Source organism: Hipposideros armiger, unplaced genomic scaffold (genome assembly GCF_001890085.2).
Source record: "Hipposideros armiger isolate ML-2016 unplaced genomic scaffold, ASM189008v1 scaffold_576, whole genome shotgun sequence".
NCBI lineage: Eukaryota > Metazoa > Chordata > Mammalia > Chiroptera > Hipposideridae > Hipposideros > Hipposideros armiger.
In genome coordinates, this window is record NW_017731926.1 from 63,342 (window position 1) to 77,375 (window position 14,034).

General features: G+C 38.9%; 1 protein-coding gene across 1 annotated transcript in view; it reads right to left on the reverse strand.

The window, feature by feature from the left end:
- Positions 1-1,708: 1,708 nt before the first annotated feature.
- Positions 1,709-14,034, reverse strand: part of ARHGAP24 (Rho GTPase activating protein 24) — a 30,307-nt gene continuing 17,981 nt past the window's right edge. Inside the window, exons 4-5 of the mRNA XM_019624073.1 lie at positions 10,684-11,761; positions 1,709-3,349 (exon numbers count right to left, since the gene is read on the reverse strand). Of these exons, the coding sequence (XP_019479618.1) occupies positions 3,106-3,349; positions 10,684-11,761 (1,322 nt within the window). The 3' untranslated portion in view covers positions 1,709-3,105. The remainder of the gene's footprint in view (positions 3,350-10,683; positions 11,762-14,034) is intronic.

Below are 14,034 nucleotides of genomic sequence, written 5' to 3' on the forward strand. Positions count from 1 at the left end.
AGAAACCCAGATGGACAAGCTGCTCATGGTATCCATCGATTGGAGATCATCATCACCAAAATCAATAATTAAAATTAATAACACCATCCCTTATAAATCAAAGACCACATTTATTGCTAATTCTCCCTGCTGGCTCTCTATGGCATAACGGATGGAGCAGGAGGGACTTAAGATCATTAAGATACAATCTGGTATCTTAAGGAGCTCCACTGAACAATAGAGCTATCAATGAAGCTAAGTGTCAGGCACAGGGATAGACACTTTACATAACACCTTTAAGGATTACAACATCCCTACTTTGGAGGAGTTATTATCTCCACTTTACAGGTGAAACGACTGAGGCTCAGAGAGGCTAAGTGCCTTCTTGTTGCTGTGCATCTTGTTTAATGCATGGTGACATTCCTGTCTTAGTCCATCTGGCTCTCAGTTTCCTGCGGTTTCCATTTCACCATGCTCCTTCCTAAAGTGCTTCTTATTTGCTGAAGAAAATAACCAGATGCAGGAAAGGCTAAAAGAGATATATGCAAATTGAGATCATGAAAAGTAACTTACTGCATGAAAATCCTAGGAAGCTTTATAGGGGAGATGACATCTGATTTGGCTCTTAAAAGAAGACCGGTTGTGCCAGACTGAAGGGAGGCAGTCAAGATAGACATAGCAATAGCAAGCAGAAAGTTCCAGAGGCATGAAATGGCATGACAGGCATGAGGGAAGTGGCAAGAGATGAGACTGACACTGCAGGTCAGAGTCTAACACACTGTGTGAAGGGCATTACTCTGTGAGTGAGCGAGAGGCATCAAATGTTAATAGCAAGGCCACAGTATGGTCACATGGCAGCTGGCAAAAGATGAAAGTAGAGGAGAGATACTGGAACAAGATAAGGAGAAACTGATAAAAGAGAGCAGATTCAAAAGGTGAGCGTGGGTGGTATAGACAATAACGGTGAGTGAATAAAAAGTGAAGAAGAGAGTAGAGAAAATAAGAATGGATATTTATGGAGTCCTTCTTGATTACTAGGTACTGTGCTCAGCCTTAGCCCAGCTGACTCACTGACACCACCGAGGAAGTCTATAAGTGTAGTATTTTTTTTTTTTTTTTGCCATCCTGCCACCTGTTGGCATCTCAGCTCGGGCTGGGAATCAAACTGCTGTTGCTTAGAGCTCGCACTCTTGAGTGAGCTCTTAACCAACCGAGCCACTCGGCCGGCCCGAGAGCAGTATTTTTAATATCCCCATTCCACAGATGAAAAAAGCGATGCATGGAAGATTCAGTAGCAGACCTCAATTGTAGGAAATTTGAATGCCAGGCAGTTTGACCTCACAGCCTTTGTTTTTTCACTATTGCATCACACAGCACCCTGGATACATCCAAGGTTTTCATTAACTAAGATAGGGACTAGGGAAAGATGAAAAGGTATATATAGAGAGAGCCATTGAGATCAATTTTGCACATTTTGAGCCTGAATTTTTTAGCGGATATCCAGGTGGAAGTATCTGGTGAAAAAGCTGGAAAGAGAGAGAAAAGGAAACGAAAGACAAAGCAGGTGTTACTCCATAGACTGTGGTTGATACCAGAGGACCACGTCAGCTTGCTCAGTGAAGCGACGTGAACAAAAACACCCCAGTGACAGCGATGAAAGTGTCGTGACTACTCTTCCCCTTGGATGTAAGTAAATCCACACAAACATAGAAACTTCAAACAACACAAATCCCATGAACTCAAGTAGTATTTATTTCCAATTATGCCTTTGTGACATTTTGTTCTTGTGTGAGAAAGCTTTATCAGCCTGGCTTTTCAAAAGCCTTGTCTTGCTGACATGTGGGCTCCCAAACGCCCCACAGGGACCTGAGCTTCTCTAGCGGCTTGTCATTACTGATGTTCACAAGTTGGCTCAAAATGGGCCTTTAAGCATTCGTGTTTTAAGATTATTGTGAATGGATATGTTTCAACAGGGAGGAATAATAATGCAAAAATTAGAAGCAAAATTGTTTGTCTTCTAAACATGTCTCCTCCTCCTTCTGGACCCCTTTCGCTCCATCACCCCTCTCTCGCTGCAGAATACCTTTGCTTGCTGGCGTTGAGAGAGAATCCCAGGTGACAACAGAACGGTCAGCCTGGGTGAGAGAAAAATGTCACTATGTGATACACACACACTAGCCGTTTAACCAAGAGGGACACAGGCCTACTGTTTGTTTCACTGCTGGGAGGGCAGGTGCTCACGTGGGTGCGGTTTAGTAAACGTTGTTTCACAGCTTCCAAATGGCAGGAAGAATTTCTCCATAACCACCCAGCAGTTGCAGAGATTCAGTCCCGAAAGACAGAGTAACAAGGCATGACTGCTGAAATGCTTTTCTTTCCCATTTTTTCCCCCTCTAAGGTGCATTCTGCATAGCAGACATACATCTGTGGAACTGGCAAGGCAGACAAGGGGGCTTGAGAAGGGAATTTTCTTACACAGTCTGTGCGAAATCATCTCACAAAGAAAACTGAGCAATGTCAAGGGAAGAATTTAAAGAGCTGTTCAAAGTTTCCGGGTAATTCTATATTTCATAAAATTATTTACATTTCTCTTTTTTGGTCATGGTAAGTTCTATTGGCACAAACAGCACAGCCACAGAGTATTCTTTTGATTTTAATAACTCATTTTATATATATTTATATATTTTTTATATATCTGCTTATCTTAATTTCCTCAGCAAAAAGGGAAATAAAAATATTGATCTATAAAATAAGCTGATGATAACACAATGCCAAAAATAGCTTATGTTAAGTGCAAGGGGTGATGCTTGAAAGCAAGCTAAATTGCAACAACATATTGATTCAACGTTTTAAATACAAGACTTGCAATAAAATAATTCTTGAGATATGCTTCTCGTTTTTAGTTTACTTTTTAAAAACTACTCTCTATACACATATCCAGTTGTAACACTTGACAGTAGCATATGGGGCATGATATAACTTTGGTACACATTGCAGATAAGGATGGGTCATGTCTGAAAATGATATTCCTTCACCAGTTAGAGCATTATACAGCCAGGTGACCAGCCACCTGATCCCATGTAATGTTCCCCCCGGAACCCCCCAGTCCAGCAGGAGAAAGCAGGCTCACTGGATCCATATCGTGTTTCCTCTGTCGGTTCTCCTGGGCTCCACTGTCAGCTCCCCAAATGTGGAAAAAAACTGCTCCATTTCTTTCTGAAGCATGTCATTTCTTTTCTCAGCATCTTCTTTTGCTCGCTCGGCATTGCGCATTTTGATTTCTATCATTGTGAACTTTTTCCTTTCTTGATCCAGTTCATCATGGAGGCTCATCATTTCTGTTTCCAAAGTCAAGTTTCGCTGTTCTAAACTACAAAGGGTGAGGGGAGGAATAAAAGATAAAGTGATTTTATTCACTTGCAATATGAGAGGAATACAAATATTCTTTAAACTATGTCTCTGAAATACTTAGGAAATTGGAATGAACCCTTTCAAATCAGCAAAGCAAGGTCCAATGATTTAAAAAGTTTTTTTTTGTTGTTGTTGTTTTTTTCTATTTGCTAACATGATTTATTATCATTTTAACAAGAAGAGACCCTGAGACCTTTCTTGGAAGCACTTAGTTGTCATTGGATCATGAAGGTATAACTATAAGCACAGAGAAACCAGAAACCAATGTCATGTAGCACAGAATGACAGAGCGGAGAGCAGTCCAAACCATGATTCCTGGATCATTAACTGTAAACTAGGCTTTTGTAAAAGAAAGGGGGAAAGCCTAATAATAAAGGTGGAAGAAAAAGGTGCAATCATATTTGCTTTCTATCAGAGGCAAAATAATGACAGTGAAAATGTCATTGTTAGATAGATTAAGTCCACTGATGAGAATGGACTTCTCTGGAATATATTGAGTCCCGTCTTATAAAAATGGTACCAAAAGTAGCTGCCTTACACTGACAAGGGAGGTAGAGATTAGATGTGTTGAATAAGCAATTCACCTGACATTTTATGACAGTGGAGTCCACCCAAGTAACCTGCTATCTGTCTCACTGCCTTCCAAGTTAATACATTTTAGGATCTCTAGATGTATATTTCTATAGATTGATAGCCATATTCTTTTGGATAATTGTATAATTTGACGTAAGTTCCTTGAAACATTTCTTCATAATCACTAAGTTCCAAAACATAATTTATTGTTTTTGTTGTTCACAGAGGAGTATTAAGCACTTGTTTATTTTAAGATGAATCTCGGTAATAGTTGACTTTTTAATTTCTCCTCTTTTGAGCTAAAGTCCCTAGGGTATGTTTAAATTTACCATATCATGGAAACCTGGAAGGCTAGTGCACATGTGCCTCTCAGAAATCTTATTATTTTAATAACAATTGTCAAACTACAATCTTAATTATTTTTCTGTTTTGAAATAAGTTAAGTTCCATATCTTGACATTTCATCCAAATAATAAATAACACTTAAAAATGAATCTGCTCCCCCATATTTTTACAATAGCAAATGATTATTTTAATTAGAAAATGATATATAAATGAAATAAATCCAAACATGAATTGGTAAATATGAATTTTCCAAATTTGAGCTATTAAGGAGGTCATTGGTATCAAGAAACACATTTTAAAAATTAAAAACAGAGTTTTCATGAATAAGACAATTTCTAAAAGTGCACGCATTTCAAAAATATCTGAGTGCCTATAATGTACCAAACACACTATTAGTTCTATATTATAAACTGAATAAAAGCATCCCTGCCCTTAAGAGTGCAGTTGAGAAGACAGATAATTAAGTATAATATAAACTGGGAAGAGGTACATCTAATTTGGCTAGTGAATAGGAAGTGAGGGAGGCAACAGGTTATTTACAAGAAAACAATTCCTGAAAAAAAGCATGGGACAGCATAAACAAAAGCATAGTGCTGATTATGCTAAGCAAAATAAGTCAGACAGAAAAAGTAAAAAATCACATGATTTCACTGATATGTGGGATATACAACTGAAAGCAACAAACAAACAAGGCAAACAAACAAAAACTCAAAGACACAGGCAATAGTTTAGTGGTTTCCAGAGGGTAAGGGGGGAGGGGGGTGGTAGAAGAGGGTAAAGGGGATCAAATATATGGCGATGGAAGGAGAACTGACTCTGGATGGTGAACACACAATGCAATCTATAGATGATGTGTTATAGAAATGTACATTTGAAACCTATATAATTTTACTAACCAATATCACTCCAATAAATTTAAAAAAAAAGCATAGTGTGAGAAAAAGAATAGCATATGGGCAACTATAAGCAATCTGGTGTGGATGGGGCTTCAAGTAAATGACTGGGAAAGGGCCAAAAGTAAAGCTGAAGAGGCAGGCATGGGGTAGATCATTAAGAGCCTTAAAAACTAGGACATTATCTTGTGGAAGGGTAAGACTATTAGTGAAAGGTTTTAGGAAGGGAGATGTCAGTCAGGAGTTGGGAATGGATGTGACGAGAACAAAGCTGCAGTGAAATGTTTTAGGAGTCCATTTCAGTGGATCAAGCAAGTATAATGAGGCTCTGAAGAGGGTATTAGTCATGACAGAAAAGGGGAAACAGATTCAAGAAATATTTTAAAAGTGAAATAGTTGGGATTTGTTGACTCAAGCATTTAGAAGGAAGAGCAGCTTTTTAAAGGAAGTCACTGCCTTAGGTTTTAGACATTCAGAGTTGGGGTGCCTGTGAAATATCACCTGGAAATGTCCATTAGATAGTTTTCATATAAAAACTGAAACTAAAGAAAAAGGTCTGGGCTGCATATCTGAATTTAGCAGTCATTAATCTGCTCCACTTTTGAAAGTAACTAGGATTCAAGAAGGCTGTTTTGATCACATTTTTATATAACAACCTGGCAGAGTTCTGGTTGCAACCAAGAATTATTCTACAATATATTCTCCTTGCTTTTTAAAACTATTTATGTTAGAACTAAAAATGCTGAAACTCAAGCTTAACTACCAAGGAAGACAATCCTTTACATATATACTGATGCATTTGTATTGTATGTATCAGGTACTCGTATGAAACTTCCACAGATCTAATGGGCTGAGTTGAATACAGAAGGAACCCCTCCCCATGCAAACACAGAATGATGCTGGAGAACTATATGATAAAAATATATTTTAAATACATACCCAAGGTTAAAAGAAATAAAAGAGCATCTTCAGGTATCATAACCAAGAAAGAAACTAAAATTTAGAACAGTAAATGGAAGCACATGAGGGGTTCTGGATAAAGGCCCTAGAGGCTGGAGCTAGGTTTTTATTTTTCACATGGGAGATAAGAGGTCTCCAGCATAAGAAAGGCAAAAAGTTGAAAGTGATTCAACTGAGAACCTGTAACATCAATTATCTTTATAAAAAAGTGACTACAAAAACTCTACTCATGGGCTGAGTGAAGTGTCAGAATTGAGTCTGCAGAAGAAAAAAAATCAATCTTAGCAATATATTTTGGAATATATCTCTTTGGGCAAAGGCAACGAAAATCAAAATAAACAAATGGGAATACAGCAAAGTTAAAAGGTTTTGCAGAGTGAAGAAAACCATCAACAAGAATAAAAGGCAACATTCTGAATGGGAGAAGATATTTGCAAATGATAAATCTGATATGAGGTTATTATCCAAAATATATAAAGAACTCATACAACTCAACACTAGAAAAATAAACAATCCAATTAAAAAATGGGCAGAAGATCTGAATAGACATTTCTCCAAAAAAGATGTATAGATGGTCAATAGACACATGAAAAGATGCTCAACATCACTAATCATCAGAGAAATGCAAATCAAAAGCACAATGATATATCATCTAACACCTATAGAATGGCTATGATCAAAATGGCAGCAAATAAAAAGTATTGACAAGGATGTGGAAGAAAAGGAACCCTTGTGCACTGTTGGTAGAATTATAAACTAGGTGCAGTTACTATAGGAAACAGTATGGAGATCCCTCAAAAAATTAAAAATAAAACTACGACACAGTAATTTCACTTTTGGGTATTTATCAGAAGAAAACAAAAACAGTAATTTGAAAATGTACATGCACTCTTATGTTCATTGCAGCATTGTTTACAATAGCCATGATATGGAAACAATGTAGGTGTCTACTGATAGATGAATGGGTAAAGAAGGTATGGTATATGTATACAATGGATTATTATTCTGACATAAAAAGGAATGAAATCTTGCCATTTGCAACAATATAGATGGACCTAGAGAGTATCATGTTAGTTAAAATAAGTCAGGTACAGAAAGACAAATACTGTATGATTTTACTTATATGTAGAATCTAAAAAACAAAACAAAACAGAAACAAACTCATAGACACAGAGAACAAACTGATGGTTGACAGAAGGGAGGTAAGTCAGGGGATAGGTGAAGAAGAGGAAGGAGATTAAAAAGTACAAAATTACAGTTATAAAATAAGTCACAGGGATGTAATGTAAAGCACAAAGAATATAGTCAATAATATAATTGGATTTACGTACGGTGACAAATCATTACTGGATTTACTGTGGTGATCACTTCGTAAGGTATATAAATGTTGGATCACTATTGTATACCTGAAACTAATGTAATATTGTATATCAACTATAATTAAAAATAAACTTTAAAGAAGAAGAAATTAACAAACTGTAAAATAGGTCTGAGAAAATTTACTCAGAATAACTCACAAAATGAGAAAGATAGAAATCTGATATAAGAAAGAGAAGTTAACAGAGATGGAGAATGGATTAAGGTCCAATATACTTTAGTAAGGGTTGCGGAAAGAGAAAATTGAGAAAATGGGGGAGATGAAAGAAACAGAAAAGTGATGTCTAAAAATATTCCAGAATTGAAAAATATTATGTTCTCAGTTATAATAAACATAAAATTTGAAAGTTAATGGAAAAGATAAAGAATGCTACTAATCAAAATAAAATGGTATAGTAATATCAATATCAGAAAATATAAAGTTTTAGGCAAAAAGCATTATTACAATTAAAGGTGACCATTATTTAATGATAAAATAAACACTTCATCAAGGAGATATAAATAATTCTGAACTTTTATTCCCCTAGCAGTATAGCCTCAAATTATTCAATATAAAATATAACAGAATTAAAAGAAAAAAGTTGATAAATCCACAACAATTAGGAGATTTTTAAGATACTTTTGTCAGAAATTATAGCTCTATCTGATAAAAACTAGGAGAAATGTAAAAAGTTTGAACAGCTTGATTAACAGATTATTGGTCATACATAGAATCCCAAATCAATAATAGAAGAATAGCTTTTACCACCCCAAATAGTTGATATCATAAAAATAAATTTGTCTAACCACAATACAGTAAAGGTAGAAATTAACTGGAGTGGGGAGGGGAAAGAACACTAAATTCACATGTTTAAAAATGAAAAAAAAAGTATATTAATGATTGATAAACAAAGTAAAATATTATCTATTTACCTATCATCTATTGTGCTACCTAGGTACGTGTGTGTGTATGTATGTATGTATGATCTACCTGTCTAAGTTCCATACTGTGGGTGAAGTTAAAAGGAATTGAAAGAGAAATGTATAACGCTGAACAGGAATTATAAAACAATAACTAGAACAGTTCCTTTTTATATTTCTGTGGCTTGGGCATGTGGCAGCTCGTCAGCCCCACTTTATTGTGGACCTCTGCCTCTGCCTGTTGTGGGTGAGAACGCTATGGTGAGAGGGCCCAGGGAAATGCCTCTCTATTGGGACGTTGTATTATTTTATCGAAGTCTCTGAAATGCACCATCGATTCAGAACATAAACATATCACCAGTGTTCCCATCAGTGAACGTGTCCACCTGCAGCCATTCAGAATAACTGATTTCCTATCCTAATGCAAGTTTCAGGTGTTACTGCCTCTTGCTTCCCAGGGCTAAGTGCTAATTTATCATCATCCTTGGCAGCAATTCAGAGTCCTGGTAGCCAGAAGTTCTAAAAACTACATTCAGAAAGAAGAGTAACCTGATAAGATGATGACACCCTTTTTCTTTTTATTTAAACCTCGTCACTCAGCACTATATAGAAAAATTCAAACCAAGGTTCCATTCAGTGAAGTTTACAAAACTGACTTTCTAAGAAAGTAATGTTTTAATCTAACATATAAATAGCATTTTATTTTATACTTATTTTACAATAGCTCTTGAAAATATGTACCTCCTGGCCTGATAATTGTTAAATGGATGGGTGCAAAACAGTACAATAAATTAAAGTCAACTCTATATATATTTAAAAAAAAATCATGGGGGGTTTGGAGCCATGGAAGCAGTTGAGGCAGGACAAAAACTTATGTTCACAAACAATGAGGCTCCAGAGACACCGTGCAGGAAGAGGTCCACCAGGACACACGGCCTGAGCCTGGGAACCAGACCCCGAAGTGGGCTCCCCCTGCTGACTGGGCCCCAGGCCTTCTCCTGACTCAGAGGTTCAGTGTGCTTTCCCTTTCATTATGCTGAAAGGAGGCCATGAAAACAACCAGTTTTTTCTGTCCTGTGACCTCGGTAAAACACGGGTGTGGTGACTTTCAGGTTTCTAGCACAAGGTGATATTTGTGAGTCCTACGCGCCATTCTCTGCATCCCTGCCTCTCCAGCCCATGAACACCTGACAGTCGGGGCCCTGTGAACGCAGGACACAGCCAGTGCCCCTTACCTTGCCCGGGTTGCTTCCCTGGAGAAGTTGCTAAGCAAACTTCTACCTTGGCCATCTTATGAGAAGACATCAAGTGACATACATTAGGCTGTAGCATAGCTGTTTCCTTATAACTCATAGTTTTTGCTCCCCATTAAGGCTACAATTTCCCTTGTCCATATGAATACACTTCATGTCTTCACCTTTCTCGAAAACATCCATGGATTCCAATTTCAGCGTAAAAGCCAAAGACTTAAAATGATCACAAGGCCCTGTCTCCTGGCCCGTTACCTCCCTGAGTTCCTTGTCCGTCTCGTCTCATGGTATTTCCACTTGCTCTTCCCCCAGGTATCTGCACAGCTTCCTCTTGAACCTCCTAGAAGGCCCTACAGTTAAAATTACACCTCACCAACATGTCTGTACCCTCTTCCCTGCTTTAGTTTTCTACTTAGCATAGGGTCTATTTTGCTCATTTATCTGTCTTCTTCAGTACAACAGAAGCAGATTCCATGAGGGCTGAGTTTATGTCTGTTTTGTTGTCCACTGAATCCTGGAACAGAGCTTGGCAGATAGCAGATACTGTCTTAGCATTCAATGATTGAAAGAATAAAAAAACTTCTCTTTGCCCCGATTTTATCTTTTTCCTGTCAGTGAAAGCAGACTCCCTATTCTCCATCCCCTCATAGCTTCCCTCTTTACAGATCTCTAGCGCAAATTCATATATTTAATAACATGACATACCATTATTGAGCACCTCTTCTGTGCCAGGGACAATGCTCAATGATATCTTCCATGCTTTTAAGGTAAATACTACTAGTATTTAAATTTTTCGCATTAAGAAACCAAGGCTACAAAGATAAAGTGAATTTGCCCTAAGTCCCACAGCTTACAAAGGGTGAAGCTAGGACTTGAACTTGGGTTTCCAGCTCTGGCACTAGCATGTGTCACTCTCTGCATGAGCCACGAGCCTGCCCCACACCAGGAGGCTGTCGCACCCTCTCTGGCAGTTACGAGCTCCAGATTTTCCTCACCTTTTTATCTTGGACTCATACTCTATCTTCTGTTTGGTCATTTCCTGTTTCAGGCTGGACACTAAGCTGTGCAGTGCGCTGTGGTTGCTGGTGCTGTTGCCCACAAATGTCTCACTGTTGTCGCTGCTGCTGGTGGCGCGACTACTTCGACCTCCCACGCTCCTACGGTCACTTTTGTTTTCATAGTCCCCAGGGTGGGAAAGATCGTCCTGTGGGGGTCCATCCAAAACAGGGTCCTCAAAGTTCCCCCCATAAAAGTCTTGTTCCGGACAAGTGGTGGTGGAGGAGCGACAGGAGTTGGAGTTCTCAGGGAGAGAGATTTCACAGGAGGAGGTGGACCAGGTGGCGCTGTCAACACTCTGTTTGTCATCGAGGTTCATCATGGAGAACTGTTGATGGACGTTATCATAGGTAGAGAGCCTGTTGTGCTGGCCGGACTCTCCCGCTTGTTCTTTCTGCTTGTTATCTCTCAGGGTCACGTAGCCATTGGGCAGCCAGCTCATGGTGCGACCGTTCACTGGGTTCCCAAGCGTGTCGGTGTTTAAAATACCCATTCGCACTGTTCCGTTTTGTACACTGTGGGTGCCCATTTTGGTACCAGATCCCTTCAGTGAAGAGGTCCTTCTGGCCTGTAAGCTCCCATTGGGAGTGGTTTGGGCTTTCTCAAGACCTTCTGCGTTACTGCTGCTGAAGGACCCATTGGTGACAATCCCGCTGCCCTTATTGAAGGCAGGGTTCTTTTTGACCATAAGAGGGGGGCTCCTAGAGACATCCAGCTTGTGAACACTGTTCCTTGGGCTGTTGCTTTTGCTGCCAGACAGAGCTGTGGGGGATCCATTGTCCATGCTGGTTCTCTGGGGGGACTCGGACTTGTCCCAAGAGCACTGCCTACCAGGACTGTCCTTGGTATTATTGTTCTCTTTGTTCTGTAACTGACCCACGGTGGCTTTCTTCTGAATTTCATTGTTGTTGTTGCTCACTCCGTCTTGAGGCTTGCTTTGCAGTTCTGCATCTTTGGGGAAAAGGTGATCATGTTTGCTAATCATCATTGACATCAATTGCTGGACCACCACAGTGCCTGGAATTGCATAGAAAACAAAGCAGTATGAGTGAAGTAGTTTTGATTTATTTCCCATTTTGAAAGTGACTCTTAAAGAACTACATTCAGGTGAACATTCAGCATTGTTATTAGCAATATTAAACTATATTCTTAATGATGATAATAGCAATAGAAGCTAAAATTTCTTGAGCATTTACTATGTGCCGTGAACTGTACCAAGCATTTTACTTTTGCTAGTTTAGTTGGATTTTAAAATGAATCTATAAATAGGTAATTATTATCATTTTTGTATTGTAAATGCTAAGGTCACAAAGCTATTAAGGAGCAGACTCAGGGCTTGAACCCAGAGTTAGCTAGTTCCAAAGACTAAGCTCTTAATCATTATATAACATTTTTTACAGGTTAGATATTTAATTATGAGAAATCTTACTGACATAGAGGTCACTGTGACCTCGCATCTGACAATTGCCTCAAACTATCAAGACATTTTAGTGGCATCTCTAAGTGGAACCCAGTACACTCTCTAATGGATGTATGGCCTGTCTTTCTAATGCAGCAAGCAAAAGTTCCATGTGACTTTTGTTCACTATTTAAAAGCTTCAGGGCATTTTAAGTGACATCAGCCAGAATAGCGTAATAAGGACCTCCAAAAATATTCTCCTCTGTAAAAATAACTGACAAAAATGTTCTGAATCATTATTTTCAGAAATCTGGAACTTAACTAAAGGCTTGCTGCAATCGGAGAGTGCTTACTCAAGAAAAACGGTTGAATCTCGGTAAGAATAGTGAGCTCTATGGTGTCTTAACTTTTCCTTTTCCCATCTTCCTCTCCCTAGCTTTGCGGTTGCCTTGAAAACCAACATCCCACAGTCACAGTGGTAACCAGCAGTCTGGAGCCCCTGGAATAGGCAGAACAGGGTTACAACTCCTTTGAAGCACCATTCCCAGCGTATTGTCATTGTTTGACCTATTTAGTCGTTGCCGGGAAGACCCCACTAATGAGGCTTGTCTTCATTTTATCTGACTAGGAATTTACCCAGTGTGACCAGCGTTTTTCTCCTAGGCAATTGTCAAATATAACGTGGGGCTCTTTTGTTTAACATCCTGGCTGCCTGAAGCAGTGGATAACAGTTGGGACAAACAATGGGCTAACAAAAAAGCTTAAAAGAAAAATCTGAGGAATGAGATTTCCATAGGAAGCCTTCAAAAGTTCTGATATATTTCTGGGAATCTGGCAGACTACGTGCATGCCCAGGGCTGAGTGCGTGCTCAGGAAAGAAGTCAGAAGTCCCTGGTCTCTCAGCTCAGGCTGACTTTGAAGCTCTGCACAAGCAAGAACTGACAGAGTTGGAAACTGCCTGGCTGAGTGTTGAAGGTGTGCCCTAATATGCACACAGAGCCCTTTGGTAAAGAATGGAAGACTTATTGGTTCTAGCCATTTAAGGACATCTTTGCCCAATCATTAACTGAAAACTAAGAATTTATCATCCTATTCCCAATGCATGTAGCAGTGAACCTGATGAAAAGATTTTGGTATCGTTAAAATGGCTGTCAACACAGTCACCATTATGTACTGTGTTTGAAGGCACGCGTGCTTCGTTCTGTTTTACTATTTGCCCTTATAACAGGCACACTGTCAAATGTTGGCACACTCTATTATGTATGACTCTGCCTAGTACTTCGGGAAAATGGGGCTTTTTCTCATCACTGGAATATTAACACTTGAAGCATCACTGCTTCCCATGATAGCTGTGAACTGTGTGGGGCATTTAATTAATTGAAAAGTGACATCCCCAAGGTCTCCAAGATGAGTCTGTGAACAGCCATGCCAAAGTGTACCTGCCACAATTATGGAGTGAGTGTCAGCATCCTAGAGATTTCGAAATCTCTTCTATCTTGGGAGGCTTTGCTTTTATCTAGTGTCCAGGGTAATAAATGGCAGCCGTTTCTTGTAAAGGGACTTTCTTTCAATTTTTATAGCATTTAGGACAGACTAGCTTGGTAGTAATGATGAAGTGTGTGTCACTACATGCACTTTTTTTCTCTTTTTATTCCCTCCTCTCTGTCATTCTCTTCCTTAGAATGCTAATGAGAAACATGAAGCCCGAATAATGAGGTCGGGGTGGTTGTAATCACCAGCCAATTCTGAAGAGTCCCACTGTGCTACATGACCCAGCAATTCCCCTCCTTCATATAACTTTTATACAGGTTAAATTTAAATACTATATTACAGGCATTTTTCTTTATAGCATTGGATTAGAATTCAATTTTCCTTTAAAGGTACCTAGGCA